Source organism: Schistocerca nitens, chromosome 3 (genome assembly GCF_023898315.1).
Source record: "Schistocerca nitens isolate TAMUIC-IGC-003100 chromosome 3, iqSchNite1.1, whole genome shotgun sequence".
Lineage (NCBI taxonomy): Eukaryota > Metazoa > Arthropoda > Insecta > Orthoptera > Acrididae > Schistocerca > Schistocerca nitens.
Window position 1 is genome coordinate 551,862,157 of NC_064616.1, and position 27,524 is coordinate 551,889,680.

Here is a 27,524-nt window from a genome sequence, read left to right on the forward strand (position 1 = left end):
TAAGTGTAGAAAAGATGTGGAATGATTTCAAAGAGATAATATTGACGGCAATTGAGAGAGATATACTACATAAATTAATAAGTGATGGTACTGATCCCCCATGTTACACAAAATGGGTCAGATCGCCAAAAGGATGCAAAATTTAAAAGAACACAAATTCCCCAAGATTGGCAAAGCTTTGCAGAAGTTTGAGAGATAGCTCATACTTCAATGCAAGATGCTTTTAATAATTTCCACAATGAAACTGTCTTGGAATCTCGCATAAAAACAAAAGAGATTCTGGTCATACATAAAGCACACCAGTGGCAAGACGCAATCAATATCTCCACTGTGCGATAAAAACAGAGAAGTCACTGATGACAGTGCCACTAAAGCAGAGTTATTAAACATGGTTTTCTGAAACTCCTTCACCAAAGAAGATGAAGTAAACATTCCTGAATCCCAACCATGAACAACTGCCAAGATGAGAATCACAGAAGTAGATATCCTCGGTGTAGCAAAGCAGCTTAAATCAATCAATAAAGGCAAGGCCTCCAATCCAGATTGTATACCAGTCAGGTTCCTTTCAGAGTATGCTTATACATTAGCTCCATATTTAGCAATTATTTACAACTGGTCACTCACAGAAAGATCCATACCTAAAGACCAGAAAATCGCTCAACTCACACTAATACCCAAAGAGGATAATAGGAGTAATCCACTGAATTACAGGACCATATCACTAACATCGATCTGCAGTAAGGTTTTGGAACATATACTGTGTTTGAAAATTATGAATTACCTTGGAGAAAATGATTTATTGATACATAGTCAGCACAGATTCTGAAAATATCATTCTTGTGAAACACAACTAGTTCTTTATACTTATGAGTGCTATCGACAGGGGATGTCAGATTGATTCCATATTTTTAGATTTCCAGAAGGCTTTTGGCACCATTCCTCACAAGTGTCTTCTAACCAAACAGCATGCCCATGGAATATCACCTCGGTTGTGCAACTGCATTCATGATTTCCTGTCAGAGATGCCACAGTTCATAGTAATAGACAGAAAGTCATCGAGTAAAACAGAAGTAATAGCCAGCATTCCCCAAGGAAGCATTATAGGCCTTCTATCATTCGTGATCTATATTAATGACATAGGAGACAATCTGAGTAGCCCTCTTAGACTGTTTGCGGATGATGCTGTCATTTACTGTTCTTGTAGTCTGCCCCCAGTAGCTGAGTGGGCAGCGCGACAGAATGTCAATCCTAAGGGCCCGGGTTCGATTTCCGGCTGGGTCGGAGATTTTCTCCGCTCAGGGACTGGGTGTTGTGTTGTCCTAATCATCATCATTTCATCCCCATCGACGCGCAAGTCGCCGAAGTGGCGTCAAATCGAAACACTTGCCCCAGGCGAACGGTCTACCCGACGGGAGGCCCTAGCCACATGACATTTCATTTCATTAATGTTCTTGTAAAATCATCAGATGACCAAAACTAATTGCAAAATGATTTAGATAAGATATCTGTATGATGTGAAAAGTGGCAATTGGCCTTGAATAAAGAAAAGAAAAGTGTGAAATTATTCACATGTGTGCTAAAAGAAATCCACTAAATTTTGATTATGTGATAATTCACACAAATCTGAAGGCTGTAAATTCAACTAAATTCTTAGGGATTACAATTAAAAATAATCTAAATTGGAACAGTCACATAAACAATGTTGTGGGTAGAGCAAACCAAAGATTGTGATTCATTGGCAGAACACATAGAAGGTATAAAAGGTCTAATAAAGAGGCTGCTTACACCACACTTGCCTGCCTCATTCTGAAGTATTGCTGTGCAGTGTGGGATCCACATCACGTGGGACTGACAGATGACATCAAAAAATTTCAAAGAAGGGAAGCTCATTTTGTATTATCATGAAATAGGGGAGACAGTGCCACAGACATAATACATTAATTGGAGTGGCAATCATTAAAACAAAGCCATTTTTCTTTGCAAACAGTATCTTCTCATGAAATTTCAATCACCAGTTTTCTCCTCCAATTTTGAAAATATTTTGTTGGCACCTACCTACATAGGAAGAAATGATCATCACAATAAAATAAGATAAATCAGGGCTCGCACAGAAAAATTTAAGTGCTTTTTTTTCCTGCACACTGTTCAAGAGTGGAAAGGTAGAGAGACAGCTTGAAGGTGGTTCACTGAACCCCCTGACAGGCCCTTTATTGTGAACAGCAGAGTAATCCCATAGAAGTAGATGTAGATGAATGTGAGTCCAATGTGTTAACCACTGCACCACCTCGATTGGTCAATGTTTGGAATTTGTATCATCATTTATTATGTGAAGTGCATCTATTTTGTTTCTAAACTGCTCAAATACATTTTGCAGCACAGTCATGTCTTGCTGGTTTGTGTTTTTTCTCATAAATTATTTCACAGTGGTCATCCATGCTCAACAACAGCAGTTAATGACTGTTACCTACCAAAGCTTTGCAGCACCCTCATGTATTGCAGGTTTGTGTTTGTTATCATAAATACCTGACCTGTGTGTTTTTTATGGAGCTGCAACAATGGGGCTAAAGTAGACAACCCAGTGAAAAGTCATTATGGCAAAAAGTACTCAGTTTTGGCTTTAAGTACTACTTTGAAAGTAGTTTTGAATCAGAATTGTGTTTTTATGTTGACAAAAAAATTGTATAATAATGCAATAAGCCAATATTTTTGATAATTTAGTTAGAGACAAGTCACACACACCTTAATGAATGCAATGTGTCTTGAACTTGCCAACAGAATAAAGGTGTGGCTATCACTTATTGCTAGTGTATCACTGGGATAACCCATTGCAAATATGGTGCAATTTACTAGCCACATGCACAGAAACTTGTGTGCATGTTTATAAAAGGGACCATTTTGAAGTGATTTGTTTCAGAGACACTCATAGAAAAAAAAATCACAGTGTCTCCTTTCTTCTCTTTTCTGGCCTTATCCCATGTCTTCATGGAGCCAGCATGTTAATCTGGATTTGGCAATGTTAGTAGTAGAGGGTGGCCAGACACCCTACCCCTATGGGACAGAATTTACGTACCCCATCTGTCTGTAACTAGGGTTATCCCATATGAAAGAGTGAAAATGTGTTTAAAATGTTTGCAAATTATGTAACTGAGGTGGGATGTGGGAACCAGCCATGTATTCACATATTTAGATGTGGAAAACTGCCTAAAAACCACATCTAGGGTGGCCACCACACTCACCAGCATTGTTAATTCACTGGACAGACTTGGTGTAAATAGTCATTTTTATGGAATTTTTATCTTTGCATTCTACTGAGTGAATAGCATCAGTTTAACATTGATATGACATTTATATCATATAAATATATTATTATAAACTCAATAATTTTGTATATACATGTACATATTTAATACAAACAATGGGAACTTACTAGCCATAATAGCTCTCTGGTCACAGCATTCCTGAATACTTTTTTGAAATTATTATTATTATTATGGCAAAGTGATTGGAATGGAAGGAAGGAGAACCAATAAACTCGAAACCCAACACTCACTCTTATATTTTACAGACCTTTAGGGAAAGCAGAACAACTGATATTTCAATATAATGATAAAAGTGGACTTTTTTTCATGCTGGATTCAATTTACTGTCCATATAATCACCACAAATCAAATATATTGCAATGAGAATGAAACTTCCAATAGTCTATGGTTAATAATAACTAATATTCTCCATTCAGTGCTGATTTTGCTTTCAGCTATTTCATTTCACCCTAATCTTTCAAATGACAAAGGGACAGGCAAATTTTCATATTAAAATTGCCAAGTAATATTTTAAATTATTATTTTAAGGCACATTTCTTCCTGAAAAACTGTTCATTACAACTTTTCAAACTGAAGCTACAGAAGTAAGGTAAATATAATTTCCAGAGCTATAGTGTACCTAATTATGAATGACATTACTTTACACTTTTAATTAAAAAACCAACAAAATGACAATTTCTGTCTGAATAATGTTAACTTCGCATTTGAACTATAAGCAGATAAACCTGAATGCTGTAGCTCATTTGTTAAAATAACTTACAGCAATGCTGCGAGGTAATTTCCTTGACAACCACAACATTGGCACAACTTGACTAGAACAAGGGATCGGTTGGTAGGACACGTTCTTAGGCATCAAGGGATCACAAATTTAGTATTGGAGAGCAGCGTGGAGGGTAAAAATCATAAAGAGAGACCAAGAGACGAATACACTAAGCAGATTCAGAAGGATGTAGGCTGCAGTACGTACTGGGAGATGAAGAAGCTTGCACAGGATAGAGTAGCATGGAGAGCTGCAGCAAACCAGTCTCAGGACTGAAGACGACAACAACAATTATCCAGCTGCATTCCCATTAGTTATTTGAATGGTCATTGTGATAGGAGACACTCAGTGTTTATTAGACCATATGGTGAAACATTATCTCCATAGGAAGTAAAGGAAATGTGTACATAACAAACAAGTAGTGTCAGCAACAAGAATGAAAAATGGCAAATGGAACAGTTCAACAGCCTAAAGTGCACACACAAAGAAAACACAAAAATTTGAGAACATGCTGTGAAAGTACACATTTGCAACAAAACACCACAAATAATAAATGAAACAAGCAAACTCCAAATGAATTGCTAGAAACAAAGAAAAATTCTAGAATTCAGAAATAAATTACAAAAAATGAGCTTATGTTATAGATGATCTTTGTACAACAAAAAAAGAGACCATATGAGCAGTAACAAATTACAATGTTTATTTATGGTCATATAATAACAGTAACTTAAATTTTAGTAAAAAATCTTACCATTTTATTGCACTATTGACATCAATATGCCTATCGGTTTTATAGTTGGCCATCTACTCATTCATTCATTTATAAGTTGCCTACAAAAAGAAATGAGCCAGAGTCTGTAAAATTAAAACTGCTGAAAGGGTAGTAATGCCACTGCCTACAGAAGAAAGTGTGGCCCTATAGATGCGATGAGGCACCAAACACTCTGCTAGAGGGACACGGGTGCACATCCACGTGGTAATGCAGCAAGCATGTGCGCATATCAACTGTCCACAGCACTCTGTCATGCTGAAAAGAAGAGCAAAGGGCTGTAGTGCATTTCCTGACAATGGAAGGAGTTTGGGGGAAGGGAATTCATCACAGAATGAGACAAATGTACAAAGGGCACTGAAAGTCCATTGCAAGGGCCAAGGTAAGGCACAAACAATTTGAGAGAGGATGGGTGTTTGGTGAATGATTCATGATCTGGAATGCTACACCACATTACTGATACCATTGTGTAGCATGTGGATGCCCTCATTACTGAGGATCAGTGAGTTATGGTGGCAGCTATTGCCCCAAATTTCAGGTGAAACAGAAATTGCAGCGGACATGCAGTGCTGTCCTTACACTTGTGCCATTCTTTGATAAATTTTCACTCCCTGCACTCGCTACACTACATCCCTTTGCTCTTCTCTTTAAGTCTCTATTTCTCTGTTTTCAGCACTACTGAGTGCAGTGGATGCTCCATGCATGTACTTGTCCACTCTGTCATCACGTGGTGTGTGCCCATGTTCCTCTAGTGGCAAAGTAGGGGTCTCAGTGCTCTTATACTGACCACACTATCTTCAATAGAAAATGAAATTATGATCCCTTCAGTAGTTTCCATTTGACAGCCTGTGGCTCATTTCTTTTTGAATGCACCTTGTACACATGATAGTAGCACTTTTGCAACTACACAAACCAGACAGCAATGGACATGAATGTTCAGATAAAAGAATGAAGAGTATCCTTTTCACAACAGTATGACAGAAATACCTGCAGTACTAACAAAATGTTGGATCAAGCTACATTAGTTATTTCTGAGAATCAGCAACTGTTCTCATATATGAACTTCTATTGTCATACAATGGAGTAGTATATTCTCATGTTTGAGTAGTTTATAAATACATCTGAAAGACCTCCCTCACATGCAAGTGGCTTACAGATACTTATATGTTTATGCACAACCAAACCTGATAAATAATACAGTCATTCTTGATGAATAACACTAAGATTTATGGGATTCAATACATTCAAACTCTGTCTTGGCATCTGACTGTGTTTACTCTTTCCTTTTTTCCACCATGTTCTCTTCATCCATTTCATATGAAGGTGACAATGGTACACATGAATACTGTTAAATGCTTATCGTCCTAATTACACACTGTAGTTTCAGAGCTGTAGACTGTAGCAATACAATCTGTTATTAACCTACTAGTTAACAAAAAATCAACTAACTGCACTGAAGAGAGTTCCTCAAATAATTATGAAGAGAGTTGCAGACAATCCACATGAAAAGACTGTTGGCACACTGATCTGTCCACCAAAGCTTTCTTCAGAAAAGAAAGGAAAACATGCACAGTCACACAAGACTGCAACTTTTGTGTTGAATGAAAGCAGTAATCTGGAATGTGGCATGGAATAGGGAAGGATAACAGCATACAGGTGAGGGGGAGAGAATAGCACTGTCTCACAGAAGATGCAAGGACTAGAGGGCAGCTGGACATAGGTGCCAGGTGCAGTGTTAGGAGACCATGGTAGTGTAGGGGGTGGGGGACGAGGGGGAAATGGGGAGTGGGGAGTGGGAGAAGAGAGCAGCAACATACCTACCAATCTCTTTCTTCTCTCTCTGCTCCTCTCCTTTCTTACTCCTCCCTCCCCTCCGGCCCCCCCTTTCCACAGTCTCCCAACACTGCACCTGGCAGCCTTGTCCTGACACCTTCTAGTACCTGCATACTCCACCAGGCAATGCTCTTCTCACCCCCACCCATACTCTACAGTCTTCTCCCTTCCCTGCCCCAGACCATATTACTGCTTTCATTCAATGCAAAAGTGGCAGTCTGGCCACAACGGCAGGAAATAGCGGTCATTTGAGCATAAGGTGTGTGTGTGTATGTGTGTGTGTGTGTGTGTGTGTGTGTGTGTGTGTGTGTGTGTGTGTGTGTGTGTGTAAGTAAGAAAGTAAGGAAGTAAAAGCTCAATGTGTAACAATTTCTTCGTTGTGCCTGTCTGCAGCTCAACATTTCACCTTTGTGGTGAGTAGCAATCTTTCCTTTTTGTAATTGTTGATATCCCAACCTGGACTTCCCAGTGTTTAATTCTAGAGAAGTTGTAGATGACAGCAAAAGTTTGACTTGTATCTGCTTCCAGAGCGTCTTCGTACTGAATCTCAATTTTGCAACCCATTTCAACACTTGTCTCAAATGCATCATCATGTTGCCATTGCTCCTACATTATCACTCTGCCTTATTCCTGCGTACATTATCTCGTATTGCATATTAACATTATTTATATGCCAGCTTTATGAACCTCTTATGAGATAAGCTCTGCTAATGCAGCAAACTATAAATCCATATTGACAGTGTGACTCGACATGTTTCTAGCAACTGGAACCCTCATTTTTATTTTCAAATGCATTTGGGTGCATTTAACTGCTGAATTGCACATGGATATGAAACTAAGGTTGCAGTTCATATCATTTCCAAGCTCATAACCCCTGGATTCTATCAGAAACATGAACACATAAAAACTGGAGAAAATTGATTAATAGTTCACTTCAGTAGTGTCTGATTTGGTTACTGTCCTTGCTCTCAGATATTTTCCATTGTGCAAGTTGTTGCTAATGTCTGACGTAGTATTTTTGATGTTTTAGTCACCAGAAATTTATTCTCACTGACAAACACTAAAACCAAATGTTGACTGCTATACACCCATAAAGACCCAAAATGGCTTCCATTGCAAGCAGTCATGAGAGCATGATCTGATTTCTCCTACACAAACCTTGCTACATTCAAATTATGACTTGGAGGTCCATCTATAACACAGGAGAGATACCAAGTGATTTTCAGAAATGCATCATTGTTTCTATATTGAAGACAGCAGTAGCTACAAAATGTGAACAGTACTGAACCTTAAGCCTAATAACACATGTATCAAAAATTCTCATAAAGGTAATTCTGAGAATTGAAGAGTAGGTGGAGGATATGATGAATGAAGAACATGATTTAGAACAAGAGGGGTGATTCTGGCACTAAGGCTTCTTATTGGAAAGCAAATAAAGAAAAATAGGTCAACTTATATTGCCTCTGTAGGCCTGGAAAGGGCATTTGATAAAGTTGTCTGGCAAGAGATGTTCAGACTGCTGAAGAAAATGGTTCAAATGGCTCTGAGCACTATGGGACTTAACATCTGAGGTCATCAGTCCCCTAGAACTTAGAACTACTTAAACCTAACTAACCTAAGGACATCACACACATCCATGCCCGAGGCAGGATTCGAACCTGCGACCATAGCGGTCGTGCGGTTCCAGATTGAAGCGCCTAAAACCGCTCGGCCACTTCGGCCGGCGACTGCTGAAGAAAGTAGGTCTAAAACACAAAGATATCTGGTGTCTATGAGAACAAAGTGGCTATGATTAAGAATTTTCATCAGGAACAAGAAGCAAAAATTAGAGAAGGCATAAGGCAAAGATGTGTTCTCACAGTTCTTACATTCAATTCTGATCTCCAGGAAGCTATAGACCAAACTGGGGTGGGGGTCAGACTTAATTGGCAGAAGAAAAGCGTGATATTTTGCACAGATGAAATTGCTATGGTCATAGAGAGGTAATAAAATCTAGAGAAGGTCCTTAGCACAGTGGAAAGGATTTTCTGTAATCAGTACTGTATGAGAATAAACATGCAAAAGACTAAAGAACTGAAGAAGAATATGAGGATAATCAGAATCTCCCTAAGGTATCAATTTGTCTCTATACTCTGCAACTTATCTTACAGTTTGAGGTGGATGCTACTTTGCACACTGCTATCAGTTATTCATTTTCTCAATTCCATAACTAGATGGTGTGTCGGAAGTTCAACTGTTGATAAGATTCAAAATGATCTTATTTATATCTGCTATTTATTATATATAAATCCTTCCTGATAAATGTTCCAGACTGACAATACCAAACAATTGATATATCTACCTAATTTATGTGTGGTGTACATTTTCTTCTGAATCTGTCTGAGATATTACTTTCTAACAGGTAGTTTCATTTGCTCAATTAACTTTAAATCACTCTGCATACATACTGCTAGATATTCTGCAATTGTGGCTGTTCCAAGTAATTGATTTTCAATCATATAACTAGGCAATAATGAGTCTTTTGCCTATTTATGTCAAATATTTTATGTTTGCTTACATTGAAAATTAGGTGCCAGTTTCTGCATTGTTGGCCCCTGTAGGTATTATTGCATTTTTCTACTACTCCATATACCACAGCATCATCTGTGAACCGTCTCATTATGCTTCTGATGTCACTGACTACATTTTTTACATATATTGTGAACTTTAACAACACTAAAATGTTGCCTTAGGGAACTCCCAAAACTATTTTCATATTTGATGATTTCCTTCTGTCATGAATGTCATGCTGAATTCTGTCTAGTAGTAAGTCTTCTGTTTGATCACAAAGCTGGTTTGAGGTCACAAAACTGGGTTGATGTTCTGTAAGCTCATATTTTACTCACTATGTGACTGTGCAGACGTGTATAGAACCTTTCATAAATCAAATAATGTAAATCAACCTAGTCACATCTATCTATTGATTTCTTGGTTTCATGAACAAACAGAGTGAGATGAGTTTCACAAGGTTTCTGTTTACTGAATCCACATTGGTTCATATAGAGACAGTTTCCAGTCTGCAAAAATGGTCATAAAATTGGCATGATTGGTTGGCTTAAAAACTATACACTTGATGAGAGACCACCTGGCCTGTAATTACTTACTTTTAATCAGTTTTGTGAGTTATGGTAATTATGCCTCTTTTCCAGTCTTTTGATTAATGATTTGTGGTAAGGAACTTTAACTATTGCACATGTAAAGAATAGCTGTGTTTATATTACCAAGGTAAATGTGTATGAGCAAAATCACAATTTAATCTTATTTTGATTAAATAATGATAAAATAAACTTATTTTATGAGCATTAAATAACTGTTTAATTAAACAATAATAAAATAAAATTTCATTGTATTACTCTGTTGCTGTGTACATGTGTTACTCAACAGTAATGACCCCTTCGGAACACTAAATAACATACTTACATCAGGTCCCTGACAACCACTTATTAGATTGGTAATTATCTCTTAGATAACTGTTTCTTTGTGGGACTGTGCTGCTATGGAGGAATCTGAGCCATTTTTTTGCACGTATCATAAATTTTTTCTCTCCTAGCTTACTTTTATGCTATATTACTGCTGCTCACATGGATGTATGACAATACAACTTACCACTGTGTTAGCTGAAGCAATGATGAAGTAATAGGTATGGGCTCATAATAGCAAAACAACAATGGAATGGTACAGGGCAACATTATTTGTGGTAGGTGCTCTTTGTACGTAGGCACTCCCACTCAAGTGTTAAAGTAAAAGATCACAAAGTTCATTGATGTGCAGCTATGGGGCGGCACTCAATATTAAGCTAGCCAACTTGAATCCTGGTGGTGGAAGAGAGTTTAATCACCAGTATTTGGCAAACAAGGGGAGAGATTACGTGGCATAAAGTTCTACAGTACCACTGTTGTGTACTGAATTCCAAACTTCTCTACAGGGCATGTGACACTGTTGCTGGTGTTACATTCATCGCATTGAGACATTAAGCCCAGTGGTCCCTTTGGTGCTATTCAGGACAAAAAGGCTATGTGCCAGTACTGAGTCTTAGCATCTCCCTTCTCTCATCACCATTCAACACAAACGTGACACCAAAATATACACAAATCCATAACAGTACCTTACACTCAACAGATAAACTTGAGATACAACTCTCTTACACCAGATGGAAAGGAGCAATTGTGCGTGGAGAAAGAAAACTCCTTTTGATTACCTGACTGAGCTACCCTTCAGAGTCTCCCAGCCAACACTGCCACATATCTCTTTCCTTTTGCTTTTTCCAAGTATGTTATCTGGGCTCATATATTTATTGGTACATAGGTACTTCACACATTTATTGATAGTAGAGACCTTTATCTCCATTTGGTTCAATACAGTCTATTCATTGTCTTGAATATCATCTACATACATATTGGCTGAACTATGGCTGCAAATATGCTGCCAATTCATGTATTATATTTTATTTGGCTTGCAATGTGAATCGTGCTGTGGTGCTTCCTTCAAAGCTAAGATGTCATTTTTGCAGTCTGTTCTATGTTTTATATACTTACTGTCCAGGATATTACTGAGAAGTCTCTTATGTACACATCTTTCTTCGTAATTCAGTATGGCTACAGGATTTGATATGTTTTCTTTTTTTGGGCTCCCCTGACTTTCTGCTTAAGAATTCTTATTCTGTGACTTCAATACACTGAATTGTTGTTAGGTATTTGAAAGGGGCATTTTTTTCACTGATGATTTCTTTGAATATTCACCCATAACATATCTACTGTACTTAATTTATCTATTCAAACCACAAAGATTTCCTTAATGCTTGGACAGCAATGGAGTGTGCACTGTTAAGTTTTCATACCTTCTGTTTTGTTTTGGCACATGTTGATGATTAATTTTTAACCTCAAGTATGACAGCACTGTGGCCACCAATGCCAAGAATTTGTAGATCTGCCAAGTTCTGGTAGAAAATAAAATTTTAATTGAAGTGATGAATATTGAAATGGCAATTTAAAATTTGTGGCAGATGGAGAGCCAATCCCAGATTTCCTATTTGCCACAAGCAGTCGCCATAAACATAAGTCTGTCTTAGTATGTCTCCTGGTTTGAGTCAAACTTTTGCTGTTGATGATGTTGCCACTTACAATTTCTGAACACTACTGCCAGAATTTCTTTCATGGGGTATGTGGGTGTATCAACATTGGGAGACTGGACTCTGTTGAGGTTCATGGCTAACCTTCCACAAGGGATGTATACAGATTGAATTAAATGCACTCAAATGAAATGAAAGAATCTATGAGGATGAAATCAGTGAAGATGCACTGATATGAAATGATATCAGTGTAAACTGTTCAGGTACGCTGAATCTGAAATGTAATGGATATGAAGTGACAACTAAAAAGTGTGCCAGACTAGGACTTATATCCAGGTACAGTCCTTGGTCCAACACAAATTTTCAATTGTCACTACATATTAACTACATTGCATGTATTTACTAAGACTATGTGAGGCAAGTAAGAGCCCACTGAATTAAATTCAAATAAATTACTTCAAAGATCTTCAGCAATACAGTGAAGACTCAGCTACACAGACCTCAGATTCTTGATTATCCAGATTGTCAACGAGAAGCAAATATCTTTGTAATGTATTCCATGTATGCATGGATATGTCATTCTGGCACAACAAACACATGTCCTGCATGATCTCTGCTCTTTATGTTTCATTATTGTATGAGTTTAGAGTGTTAGTTGACAGCTGCTCTGCCACTTTTCAGTGTCACATCTGTGCTTAAATATGTCAATGTACAAGAGAGTTAAGATGAAATAAGCATTATTGATTCATTAAAAAAGGAGAAAATGGTTGCAACTTAACTAACTAGTATGGTGCAAGTACCTCTACAATAAGCAATATTAAGAAGAATACAAATTCAGTTTTGAAGTACACCCACAAACTTGGTAGTCAGGACAGGAGTAAACATCACAAAGTGATGAAGAAATAAAAAATGAACTTTTGAAACAAGCTTTTTATTGTTGGTTTTTACAGAAACAATCAACTGGGCAGCCGATATCTGGTCCATTGCTCTGTGAAAAGGCACTGCGGTTAAATAAAAAATAGGTGGTGATGAATTGTTTGTGGCAAGTAATGGACAGTTGTACAGATTTAAATCTCATTATGGAATTCGGGAATTGGAAATACAAGGTGAAAAAATGTCAGCTGATGCAGATGCAGTAAACTCTTTTAACAATGGATTTTTTTTAAAAAAATGGTACAAAAATGACTATGACTTGCACTTTGTTTACAATGCTGATGAAACTGGATTAAAATTTAAATCATTATTGTCAATATCATTAGCTTCTTGGCAAGAGAGTTCAGCTACAGGATATAAAACTAAGAAAGAGTGAGTAACAATATTAGTTTGTGCAAATACTGGTGGGATGCATAAAATACTTCTAGTACTGATCAGAAAATCCAAAACTCCCAGAGGCTTCAAAAATATATGGTTCCCATGATTTATGAAAACCAAAAAATGTGCATGGATGAATGCAGAAATTTTCATGGACTGGTATGACAACACTTTTATCAGTGAAATAAAAAAAAAAAAGATTGAAAACCAAATTGCTTAACTAGGAAAAGTCCTACTTTTACTCTACACCAACCCATCTTTCAGCTAAACTATTAGAGAGAGAGAATGGAATGTTTACAGTACCATGTTTTCTTCCTTGCTACAACCAATAGATCAAAGTGTTATTGTAACATTAAAAATGACTTTACAGAAAATAATTTCTATGTAGGTTGTTATCTTTTGATGAATAAGAAAACATAGAAACTGGTTTTGTCATTTTTCAAACAAATGAATTTAGGGATAGTGTTATGTGGTTTTAGATTTGACTGAAAAGAAGACTTTGAACAAAGCTTGGAAAAGATTACTAAAATGGGAGCACAAAAATTCTGTAACCAATACGGATGACTCTGTTTTAGATTATATAAATAAGCTAATGGTAAACATACAAATGTGCCAGGAATGTCATGCTGATGATATGAAACAATGCCTCACTTGCGATAGTAATGCTCCAGGTTTTCAGATCATGTCAGATGATGAAATTGATGAAAACAGGAACAGCAGGAAATGTGAGAAGATGGAACAGAATATACAAGCAGAAAATAATGAAGCACCATCTCATGCAGGAGCATTTCAAGCCCTGGAAATAGCTCGGAAATAGAGTGTGATCCATGGAGTTTACTACAGTTAAAATGAATTCATGATGTTGCTGCAATGGAGAGAAAAAACTGTTTACATCAAGTGACAATTACCAAATATTTTAAACAAAATTAAACTACAGTGACTGACCTATGTGATTTTTGTTAGGTGTTTCAGGATTAAGTTTGGCGTACTTTAGCAATTTTAAGCAAATATGTATGTACAAGAGTTATTCAGAAAGTAAGAAACAATCAGTCGCAAAATGGAAACCACAGTGAAAATCCAATTAAGCTTTTGCACAGGTGTGTTGGGCAGTGTCTCCAGTATGCCCGTTGATCGTATTACACCATTCTTTTTAGTTCTGAGCACACAGGGAGCACATAAAGATACCTAGAACAATAGTGTCTCCCACCAAGTACGAGGGCCTGGTGAGAAATTTTGCCTGAAGCTATGCAGCCAACATTACGTAACTGTCATGCATTTTCTTCTTCAAGACTATTTTCAGCCACATTCTGCAGGGTCAATGTAGATGCTCCTGCATCATTTTCAATTGGAAATGTTTGATTACCCACAATACAGCCCATAATTGTCTCCCTCTGAGTTTCATCTCTGCTCACATGAACCGCTGGTTATGAAGACAACATTTTGGCACAGACAATGAGCTGTAGGCCAGTGTAGAGAATTGGGAGAAAGCACTGGAAGCTGCCTTCTATAACGAGGATACTGGAAAGTTGGTACAATGCTATGACAAATGTCTAAGTCAGATCGGCGGAAATGGAGACAAGTAGCTGGAATTTGTAGCTAACTGTTGCAAATAAAACAGTTTTGATTTTCACTGTGGCTACCATTTCATGACCTATTGTTCCTTACTTTCCAAATAGCCCTTGTACATACAAAACTGTGTCTCTAATCCTTTACTAAGCATTGTTTTTGTTGATTTTAATAAGTTTTTGTTGTTTTCAATAAACGCCTAACATTAACACTAGAAAGACAATCATATGACAACATAGCAGGCAAATTATGTTATATTTCTGGAGTTTGTAATACAAAAAATGTTTTTTCTTCATACATTCAATTATGCAGATTCTTGATTATCCAAATGACTTATTACAACAGTTATTCTAAATATGGAAAATTAATAAATGATGCAAGAATTTTTCTCTAGATTCACATAGTTAATTCAAATTAAATCAAAATAATCTTTGTCATTAGTTACATTATTATGTCATTTTTTATTATCTCCCTCCACCCTGGTATCACACACTGGCATCTGGAGTAATTTATCAATATCATATAAAATCTTCATTCATTAGAGAAGGATAACAGACAGCGAATGTCCTATTGGAGACTCCACAAACCTCAAATTAAAATATTTTTAAAACTTGGAAACCAATTTCCAGTGCAGATAATTTATTGACTACAGTTTTGTAGTTAGCAGTCTGTTTTTCTAAGAAACAAATAACAGTAACAATACATAAAAGATGCACTGTAAGCTAGACAATTTGTCCCTATTGCAAAACAGTGAGCTAAATCTTCAACTCACAATCAAGCAATATCAAATAGTTATAACGTACATATTACTATTTTTACTTTATGTTTTGTGTCAGTTATAAAAATGGAGGCATTCCTGGATTGCGTCTTCTGCAGCAGACTCAACAGCAGGACTCGCTGACTGTGCGGCCAGCTGTAAAAGCCTGACAAAGAAGTACTCAAACGTCAGCACCAGAAGAAACAGCTTACAGTACACTGTGAGCTGATGGTCCTGAGCTTACATACTTTATAAATGTGTAGATGTCTGTGTCTCTACATTCATCAAATTCCTAATTTCAAGTAATTGCTTTGCAATTCAAACTGAAAAGAAATTTTCTACAATCAATTAAAATATGAACAAGAAATCATTACTACTGTTGAAGCATTTTATGTGCAGCAATTAAGTGTAAATCTGAAAAGTCCAAATAATAACCATCTTTATGATATTTCTTCTTTTGAGCTGAACCAACTTGATTTTCCATAAAATACCACATTATCCCAGAATTGATGTTTTTATGGGTGTCTTCTTTGTTATCAATACAGTATCATAGATATTAATAAATAACTGGAATAATGTTATTAAAGATCAAATGTACTAAATGTTATTATCTGTGTTCTATAACTATTTGTGTAGCTACTACTGTGTCCAGTAATCATATAATGTGGAAAATAAATGTATTTCAACTGTCAAATGAAATACTAAATACTGGCATTGTTGCCGGTATTTTATGATGTCTGCTAGTTCACATGTGTTTATTTGGTTATTGTTCAAATATTCTGTAAAAGTGAGTTTAAAAACTCCTTATATCTTTCTTCATTGTGAAGTCAGTGTTTATCATTACATATGTCTGTTACAACATATTTACACATAAAGACAAGAGAACTCCAGAAAAAATTATGTGGTTGTCTTATCAATCATACAGAATCCTGAAGCTTCATATTAAAATGAGAACAATCAAGTACTACATTTTCATTTGGTTCAGCAGTAAGTGGTTCTGACTATGACTTTAACATGACTGTTTCCAATATGTAATTTATGTATGAGATCATATGAACAAGAAACATAAACAGAAATAATCCTATTGTGAAACTTGCAATTACATTACAATAAACAAAAATATTTCAAAGCATTCTTTTAAAATCTTTTCTGAATACTCCACAGTATGTCCTTAATCCTAACAGGATGAATGAACAAGTGACATTTTCAGCATGGTTTTAAGCACTAACAGATACCAACATGAACTGGTGTTACTACAACAATGTCCAAAAAAGTATCAATAGATAAAGACTACATATATACATACTCTGCAAGGATCTGTATGGTGTGTCGTGGATGGTACCTAGTACCAGTTCTAGTAACATCCTTTCCTTTTCCTCTCCCAAACAGAGTGAGGGAAAACAATGGCATATACACCTCCATATGAACTTTGATTCCTCCTATCTTATCTTTGTGGTCCCTATGTAATGTTGGCAACAGTAGAATCATGCTGCAGTCAGCATCAAATACTGGTTTTCTAAATTTCTCAACTGTGTTCCTTGAAAAGAATGTCACCTTCACCCCAGAGACTCCCAGTTGAGTTTCCAAAACATCTCCATAATATTTTCATTTTGATCGAAGACTAGAGTTAAAAGTAGCAGTTATTTTCAAAACTTTGTGTTTTAGTGAGCTAAATCTCTATCAGTGAATATTTAATTGGGAGGAGAACAGCACTTTGCTTTAATTAAATACACTGTAAATAAAAGATCTATGAAAATTTGTTTCAAGGTTCCATTTCATTCCTCCTGTTTTCCCATTTTTTTGATTGAAAACAGCTTAAGAATCAAATCACTGGAACAGAGACCCTAGCAAGCTAAACATAAAATATGAATTACAGCTCACAATGTGATATTGTGCATACACTTATCACTGATTCGTACAACTACTCCTTGGTAATTTGATCACAATGATTTCTTGTCTTGTTAAGTTAGCATTTGGTCATGTGTTTGACATTAACATTCTTACAGATAGCAATTTCATTGCGGTATCTTTCTACATATTTAATTTCAGTTTAATATTCTGGAGATGTATTTTGAAAAGGTATTTGTTAACTTCTATGTAAAAACACACACAGATCAAGTTTATTGATTAAAGTTATTCCTATGCAAATATCAATTCCTTGTAAAGATCACTGCAGAAAACACTGTGATCAGCCACACATTTTGAATAAACCATTTATTTCAGAAACCCAGTTTCAGGCTTGAGCACATCATCAGATAGCAGAGAGGATTTCTTGTACAAATTTCACATTCTTGTCTTGGCGAATTAAAGTTTCCCTTTTTCTTGTTTTTCTGGAGACAAAAACATGAAATTTGTATATTAAGTCCTTGCTGCCATGTGATGATGGCTCAGCCCTCAAACTAGTTATGGCAAAATAAATCATTCATTCAAAAAGTGTGGCTGATTGCAGTTCTTCCTATAGTGGTACTTGTAAGAAAAGGCTGCTAAATCAGTATGTTTTCACAAAACTTTAATTTCCTTTGCCCATGCACACCACAGAGTCAATTCAGTTTCTTTGCAGTAGGCTAAATTAAGTAGTCATTCAAATGTAAATTTAGACTGTAAAACTAAAAAAAAAGAGAAAAAATGAATAGGTAACTTTATGGTTTAGGTTAACTGAAAAATAATGCAAATAATTAAAATTAATTTCAACACCTGAAGTGCTAGTGTCACCAGAACAGATTTGTTTACACATCAGGAAGACTTACTATGTACCATTCTGCTCTGTCCTCTTTGCTTTGTCCCACATCCATTCACTATCGAACCTACAAAACTTTATGTGTGTGCAAATGTGTTGTTTTATGGTACAAAATATTGATCATGAGTTATCTAGTGACATTATGACATTACGGAAAACAGATTACCAGAACATATACCAGCACTGTCTACCTTAGCTCAAAATTCATCACATTCCTTATATGTATGTTATATGGTATCATCAAAACATTCATACACATTTTTTGTTTACTTTATTATTATTTTGGTCAAGGGAACAGACACTGAATATCAAAGGGATGTTTAAATTTCACAATAAATCAACATGTGAGTGCACAATAACCTAAACAGTTCCATCATGTCTGTTGTTGTTGTAAATTATTGAATTCTTAAAATAAGATGCTAATTCCCTGACTTTGACTAAATATAGAGTATAAGACCAAAAACTCCATTAATCAAATTCTCAAACAAAAATACTCTAAATGTCCTGTCTCATAAACAAATCTAACAGTGGTTTATGGCACACACAAAAAACCTTGCACAAACTGATTCCTGTAGTTTTTTTAAAACATTTACTAATTTGTCTTTGTGGAGCAAAGAGGTTCAGAAGGAGATAATGTAAAGAAGTTAAGAAATGTGTTCAGTACTACAAGGAGTGTATTTCCCCATACAAATCAGAAATCAAAATCTTATACCCTGTTTAAGCTCGTGCCACACTAATATTGACAGTGTCACTGTGGAAAATATACAACTGTACCACCATATTACAAGTACTAAAAAGTAGTTAATCTGAAGTTAGTGAAATTAAGTATTTCTATTACAAAACACAAAAATGGGAGGAGTAGGGTTTCAGAGGACAGAAAAGCACAAGTGGAGTACGGGAGGCAGAAAACGTGCTGGGTGATGTATCACAGGATATGTAAGCTATATAAAATGAATTCTGTAACAATATTGGAACATTAAAGGCACAAGTAAATAACTGGGGTAATATTATAAGTTCAGAAGTCATTAAAATTATTGCACCCTGTTTAATGATCAAGCAGGATTTTATTATTAAAAGAATCATCTGATAAAATAATTATGTGAATCATCAGTATTGGCTTCTTCCCTTTAATAGAACATTCTCATTATCCTCAGTGTTATTTTGATCATGATTTTTAGATGTAAAGCAGTGTATCAATATCTCCAGTTTCAAGTGAAATGATAAACATCCTCATTATATTACATCAAAAGATACCATATTGTACATGCTTACAAAGTGTATCAACTTTCTGTAAGCCAGAAAATGTGTATAGTTTTACATGTTCAAGAAAGTAGTTTATTTCCAAAGAAATGTCCTATGTAGGCCAATTACATTTCGGAACTCTTTAACATGTCATTTTCACTAAAGTTAAGAGCTACTTAGAATCTTTGTTCTTGTGTGAACAATGAAGTAACATTTTCATTCCAATTTGGCCTACTAAGTCCATTTTGTGGCGTATTCTGTTACTTTATTTTTCACTTTGTTCAACATAATACACTGAAAGAAACCAACTTGGCACCTACTTAAATGTTGAGACAGAAAGCTATTCAGCTTATTAGGATCTTATGTCACAGAAGAGAAAAAAATAGAACAAAAATCCAGAATTAACAGACAACAGATATAAAAGTCCAACACACTGGGTCATATGATGAAACATTTTTTTCAGATGATCATCTCATTTCCTTGCTCTGAGTAAGATTGATATACAAAACTGCCTTTCTCTTTTGAATAAACACTGACTAAGTGCATAATGATGGGCTTACCTGAATGTAGTTTGTTATTTCTGTCCCTGTTGTGACAAATTTTCTACAAAATTTAGCCAGTTCTAGAAGGACTTAATAAATTAGGATGTCTTAGCAATTACTGCTTGTTTTATAACAAGAACACTAAAAAGGAAAGGTAAAGAACACCACAGCAACAATTTTCAATACAGTTTCAAAAAGTCCTAAGCTACTCACTTTCGCTATTTATTTTAAATGCTGTACAGTGATGTACATGGATAGATACAGAGAGAGAGAGAGAGAGAGAGAGAGAGAGAGAGAGAGAGAGAGAGAGAGAGAGAGGGAGGGAGGGAGGGAGGGAGAGAGAGAGAGAGAGAGAGAGGGAGAGAGAGAAAGAGAGGCAGAGAGAGAAAGAGAGCATTAAAAGAAAACTTTACACAGCCCTTGTTTTCTGTTACTGCCCAACACTCATGAGTTACTTTCATATTATTTCTTTTGTAATTGCTTTCAGTTATATACTCCATGTGCAAAACATTTGATGCAAGAAATTACCTTCGTTCCATAAAAGTGGTAGTACGAATAACGGTTTCAAAATATATTTTCTGTGGAATACAAAATTCAGAAAAAAATGTTCTTTCACCTCTCTTTATTCTCTGGGAGCAGAAAGTCTGATCACTTATTAAACTTCATGTTTTTCTCACTACAATACAAGATTGTTACACAATTGAACCAAGGAAGTATGTTACACAATAGAATCAAGGATGTAAATTTAGAAGTCTAAAATTTGTTCTGTAATGAAACGGTTAATACAAAATTTTGGTATGAGTACAAATACGTCAATTAATATTACATTCATGCCTTTCTCTTGACACTAAAGTGCTTCTCATGATTCAAAATTCTCCACAGTAATATACCCATTACTTTCTTGCAATACTAAATAAAAAGTTAACTGTACTGGTATATGCTATTACGTAAAGCTCATAAACATTTTGTGTAAGTCAGCATCACATGTTCTTTTTATTTCAAAACAAGAGTTTAAGAATAACCAGTAAACATCACTCACTCTTTTTAATCTTGTAACCTTGTATACTTGGTAGATTCTTCCTCTGGGAGCAGTAAGCAATAGAAATTCTGATCACATATCACACTTCCTACTTATATAACAGTAGAAGATTATAATTAAATAGAACCAAGGAAGTAAAATTTGCGAGCCTAAATTATATATAACGCTTCTAAAAAGCTCTTAGATATCTGTGACGACTATTTTGAATATAAAGGCATGCAACAACACAATTATTACTGTATGAACAAAAAGAAGTTCTCTATGGATAATCAAAGGCCTTAGGTACATATGATAGAAAAATAAGACTACTGAAGTACTTTGAGCTTCCAGGATCATTTCAAGAAAAAGACTGGGAAAAAATACAGAAAATGTTGCGTGCACGTTCAAAGGAAGCAGAACACTCAAAAACCCAACTTCAGATTAAAGGCCAAAAAGATGTACTCAAAAAGGCTGGCTCAAATGGCTCTGAGCACTATGGGACTCAACATCTGAGGTCATCAGTCCCCTAGAACTTCAACTACTTAAACCTAACTAACCTAAGGACATCACACACATCCATGCCCGAGGCAGGATTCGAACCTGCGACCGTAGCAGTCACGCGATTCTCGACTGAAGTGCCTAGAACCGCACAGCCACCGCGGCCAGCTACCATACTCAAAAAGAGTAGAGTGCTAAAGATGGTCATTCCTCCATGCAGTTCACATTTTTGCACATTTTTGATAAATCTCACTATATCAACAGCTGTATAAAGCATATCATCATATTGGACAAGCTGCAACACTGGTGTTTTCTCCCTGTCCACTGTTGTAACTGCAGAAAAGTCCTGTTTTTGGAATACAGCTTTTCTGTATTTAGAACTTGTGATAAAAACTGAAACTATCTCTATTTTAAAGTGTTGGAGATTATGCAATAATGGATGACCCACCACTGTTTCGGCCTGTGATCTGGGCCATCATTGGATTGCAGTATGGAGCAGAATAGGATTCACTCACTGACCTTCCAGCCAATCATATCAGTTGTCTGCTTTTCCTTCAGGTAGCTCTTCTGTGTCCTCATGTGATTGAATAGGGCAGTTTCAGTCCTCTTGCCAAGAAAAAAATTCAGGGAGTGTCAAAGATAGAACCAAAAGTCCTCAGTGAAGTAGTCAGACACACTGGGCACTCAGATATGGAAGTGGATCAGATTATCTGATGCCCATGTCATAATGTCCATTTCACTTTGCTGAAAAGAGATTTTTTAACAGCCATTACTCATATTAATACTTGATACATCAAATAAACTTATAATTTTCCATTCATAGGTATATCATAAAATGCAGTACATACATCTGTGTGTTAAGAGGTGTTTGTTCATTTTAAAAAATTACAGATAGTGAATATATATATATATATTTCCCCTATATATAGGGGAAATATCGCATAATAAATAAAACAAAGTACACATCAATTTACATCAGTACACTTATACACCCAAAGGCAGATTTCAATCGTAGCTCATAAAGTCCAAACCAACAATTACTAAATTTGTCAATATTGCTGCAAATGCTCAGGTACAGATACATCATGTATAGCCACATGACAAATGCAAGGAAAGAGGAGCAGAATAAGAAAGTCAATCTCTCCCTCTCTCTCTCTCTCTCTCTCTCTCTCTCTCTCTCTCTCTCTCTCTCTCTCATGATGTATAGTACTCTGTATATTGGTATGTATGTCACAATCTTTGCTTAAACAATAAAAATACTACAAACACATTATAACCACAACAGACACATTTCCATATCACTGTATGCCATGGAAATATAACACCAGTAAATAACACCTGAGAGTTGTCAGTGTAAACAAAGTAACCATACACAACAGCAACATAGAGTATAAGTGAACCTTATTAATACTTTTAATTACAGCATATAGTTCTCAAAAAATATTTTTTTTGGTCTATTGAGCCTCTTTAGATTACTGAAGATCTACAAAATAACTAAGACTTCCAGTTTTTTGGAATTTTACATTATTTTTCTCCATCCAACTCACTTCATTGTTTTAAGAACTTCATGGAATTTTAAGAGTATTACTAACGCATTTTAAACTTGTGTGTGTGAGAGTATTACCATCTCATTATAAAATTATTGGAAAAACTGTTAATGTCAAGTTATTCTGAACAGCTTTAGTTTTTTTTTTTTGGATGATATAAGATGGGCACCTGACCAGTGAAAATTTTGTCAAAGTTCTGGTATATGTATGAGGCTACAAATTTCATGACAATAAATAATAATAAAAGTAGTTGAAGTGTAGCAGAATAATGTTTTCTTATTTGACTGTCCCAAATATTTATTTAAAAACAAGAACAATGGACAGAGACTGCAGTACACATGACAATGATATTTTTGTAGTTATGTTTCATGTAATTTTTTTATATTACATATTTGTACCAATACAGCCTGCACTGTCCCCAGGTACATAAGAGCAGACTTAATGTAACTTCATATGTGATTCACAAAAAATAAAAAAATATAGTTAAAATGTATTTTTCCAATATAACTGGAACACTACTGAAAAAATTCTTTAATGAATATATGTTGAATTTTCTTCATGTAGTTTTATATGAGTCAGTGAATTTATTATTTACATGCAAAACATTATATATGTATTCATTTATGATCTAGAAGAATGACTTTTCTCTTGAAGGTAGCTTTAATAACTTTGGAGATATTTATCTTTAATGAAATTCAGTCTCACTTTAAGAAATCATAAAAGCATTTCCATTGTGACATACATGTCAAAAATTTTTCCTTGAACAAGTTATTAGGAAGCATAATGCTAGTTTTTTTCACAGTCATATTTGCTTTCTGTATCCAAAAGTTAACAGTAGTTTGTAAAATGGGCACAATTTATATTATGAACTTTAAGTAAAGAAAAACATTCCCTCACAAATACCTTTATGTTACTTTTATACAACAAAAGTAGCATATACACTCTATTTTATTTTTACAAAATTACAAAGAAAAGAAAATTACAAAGGTAACAAAAAATTTCAAGGACATTCTGTTGATACACTAGCTGCAATACTTTTAACAACATCATAGAAAGACACAATTATTCCTTTTCTTGACTGCAATGCAGCAGTTTCCACTGAAAAATCTACTTATTATTGCACAAAATAATAAACAAAAAGTCATTTTTAAAATCTGTTTCTGATACAGCAACACAGCACACAAAAACTAACATGATCAGTATCCATGTTGGTTGAGAGAAGAAAGTTCTTAAAACAGAATGTGATCTACTTCTTATAACTGGAATACTTCCAATTTAAATTATGCCCTGATAAACAAAATCTGCATGGCATCATGCAGTGACTTGTTCCTGAATGTGCAAATCATTCACAAGCAAACATGTGAGATTTAGGGATGACACAATCAGTGATCTGTAAGTAGGTACAAATAATCATTCCAAATGTGAGAATGTTCTTGATGAAAAGGGAAGTCAATTACTGTTAAAAGACCACTGAAGAACAGAATCTCAGCTGTTTACATAGTTGATTTTGGATGTTATGATGTGAGAGCCTAGGTAGTATGACCAAATAAGGAGCATCCATGTTAAAGTTGTAGACAAAGTTCTGTAAAAATCCATTAAGAGGTTAAATGATATGCATTCAAAAATGGTTTGTTTAGGTTCTACCAACTCTAAGTTTGAAACAGATGTTCATGGGTGGTGCTTATGGCAGGTGACTCAACAGAGTGAAGTACATGTTCAAAAATAATGGGCTAGGGGAATAATTAGGAGAATTGTATGAACTGAATTGGGTGTTATGATGATTGAGTGCATGATAGAAGACAACTTCAGTCATGGGGGAATCATGTAAACATGGATGACTGTACTGTTGTGTATAATTAAGTACAGATGTACTAAATATTTGTGGTATTCCAATATAATACAGTCTGTACTATTTAATATCTCTCATCCTGAAGCTGCATTTGAAGAAGGTAAAAAAGAAACTGCAAAACATTATAGAACAACTGCTCAGTTGACTGTATTCTCAAAAATGGATCATGAAATTTTTCAGACTTTACTGCACAAACATTGCAGTATAGCTATCAAGGGTACACCTCACAACTGATAACCAGAGAGATGAACTACAATTATGGAAGAACAGTGTACTGTTAATTCACAAAATATGGTTCACAATGATCTTCATTATTTCTACCATTTATTACTATAAGCTAATATTAAAATCATGCAACTCATTCTGCTGATGATATATGCATCTTAACTACTGGAAAACTTGAGAAATGCTTAGTGAGTTCGTATTAGAAAATTTGAGCAGTATTGTGACCTCATTAAAAAATTATAACAACTACAGTAGCACTAAATTTCTTAAATACTTTAAAATAAAATGAGGAAAACACAAAGCTCAATGGTTCAACAAAGCAGAATTTAAACAGTACAAAATGCCTATTTCATGCATGCCACAATTTTGTACATTACGGCAATAATTGTTTCAATATCAAAGGTGTAAAACTTTTGACCATTTCATTTACCCTAAACAGGATTCATTCAATATAATACATGTAAAGTGTGAATTTTTTAGCTCATTTATGGATTCATAAAAATCTAGTCACAGCATTCTGGTTCTCCTCGACTGAGTAAAATTTTGAGCCCTGCTGGTGCATTTTCAGTTTGGGAAGAGAGAGTAGTCTGGGTATGATAAATCTGGTGAATAAGAAGGATGGTGCAACACTGAGATTTGGTTTTCAGAGAGAGGAAATAATAAAAACACATGATGCAAATTGGTAAGGTTGAACTTTCGTAAGATATCAAGCATTTTAACACCCCCACTAGAATTCCTTATGTATTGATCTACATAGACCCACAAAATTCTCTGGGGATGATGCCACCATTTATATACAAAACTGACCACCTTTATCCTTGATTTTTGAATGCACACTTTACTTAGCCTATGAGATTTTTCACCCTCCAATTTGGAACTACGACATTTTGTTTTAAGACTGTAGGTAAAATATAGTCTCAACACCAGTAATATTTTCATCTCAACATTTTCATCAAAATTAGTCATTTGGAACCAGTCTCGACAAGGCAACTCAATTATCTATTTAGAATAGAATAGAATATTTTTTTATTAGCCTTTCAGTATTTTTCATACAATTGGCTTTGTCAAAGTTTACAGAGGGTTTTAGTTTCAGTATGATATTCAAATACACTCCTGGAAATTGAAATAAGAACACCGTGAATTCATTGTCCCAGGAAGGGGAAACTTTATTGACACATTCCTGGGGTCAGATACATCACATGATCACACTGACAGATCCACAGGCACATAGACACAGGCAACAGAGCATGCACAATGCCGGCACTAGTACAGTGTATATCCACCTTTCGCAGCAATGCAGGCTGCTATTCTCCCATGGAGACGATCGTAGAGATGCTGGGTGTAGTCCTGTGGAATGGCTTGCCATGCCATTTCCACCTGACGCCTCAGTTGGACCAGCGTTCGTGCTGGACGTGCAGACCGCGTGAGACGACGCTTCATCCAGTCCCAAACATGCTCAATGGGGGACAGATCCAGAAATCTTGCTGGCCAGGGTAGTTGACTTACACCTTCTAGAGCACGTTGGGTGGCACGGGATACATGCGGACGTGCATTGTCCTGTTGGAACAGCAAGTTCCCTTGCCGGTCTAGGAATGGTAGAACGATGGGTTCGATGACGGTTTGGATGTACCGTGCACTATTCAGTGTCCCCTCGACGATCACCAGTGGTGTACGGCCAGTGTAGGAGATCGCTCCCCACACCATGATGCCGGGTGTTGGCCCTGTGTGCCTCGGTCGTATGCAGTCCTGATTGTGGCGCTCACCCGCACGGCGCCAAACACGCATACGACCATCATTGGCACCAAGGCAGAAGCGACTCTCATCGCTGAAAACGACAAGTCTCCATTCGTCCCTCCATTCACGCCTGTCGCGACACCACTGGAGGCGGGCTGCACGATGTTGGGGCGTGAGCGGAAGACGGCCTAACGGTGTGCGGGACCGTAGCCCAGCTTCATGGAGACGGTTGCGAATGGTCCTCGCCGATACCCCAGGAGCAACAGTGTCCCTAATTTGCTGGGAAGTGGCGGTGCGGTCCCCTACGGCACTGCGTAGGATCCTACGGTCTTGGCGTGCATCCGTGCGTCGCTGCGGTCCGGTCCCAGGTCGACGGGCACGTGCACCTTCCGCCGACCACTGGCGACAACATCGATGTACTGTGGAGACCTCACGCCCCACGTGTTGAGCAATTCGGCGGTACGTCCACCCGGCCTCCCGCATGCCCACTATACGCCCTCGCTCAAAGTCCGTCAACTGCACATACGGTTCACGTCCACGCTGTCGCGGCATGCTACCAGAGTTAAAGACTGCGATGGAGCTCCGTATGCCACGGCAAACTGGCTGACACTGACGGCGGCGGTGCACAACTGCTGCGCAGCTAGCGCCATTCGACAACCAACACCGCGGTTCCAGGTGTGTCCGCTGTGCCGTGCGTGTGATCATTGCT

General features: G+C 36.3%; 1 protein-coding gene across 4 annotated transcripts in view; it reads left to right on the forward strand.

Moving 5' to 3' along the window:
- LOC126248455 (thrombospondin type-1 domain-containing protein 7A-like) overlaps window positions 1-16,520 on the forward strand; it is a 1,193,762-nt gene extending 1,177,242 nt beyond the window's left edge. For 3 of the 4 annotated variants that reach the window (XM_049949448.1, XM_049949450.1, XM_049949451.1), the window contains one exon: window positions 15,503-16,520. In XM_049949448.1, coding sequence (XP_049805405.1) covers window positions 15,503-15,593 — 91 coding nt within the window. In that variant the 3' untranslated portion in view covers window positions 15,594-16,520. The remainder of the gene's footprint in view (window positions 1-15,502) is intronic. The other variant, XM_049949449.1, reaches the window with a different exon arrangement.
- The last annotated feature ends 11,004 nt before the right edge of the window (window positions 16,521-27,524 follow it).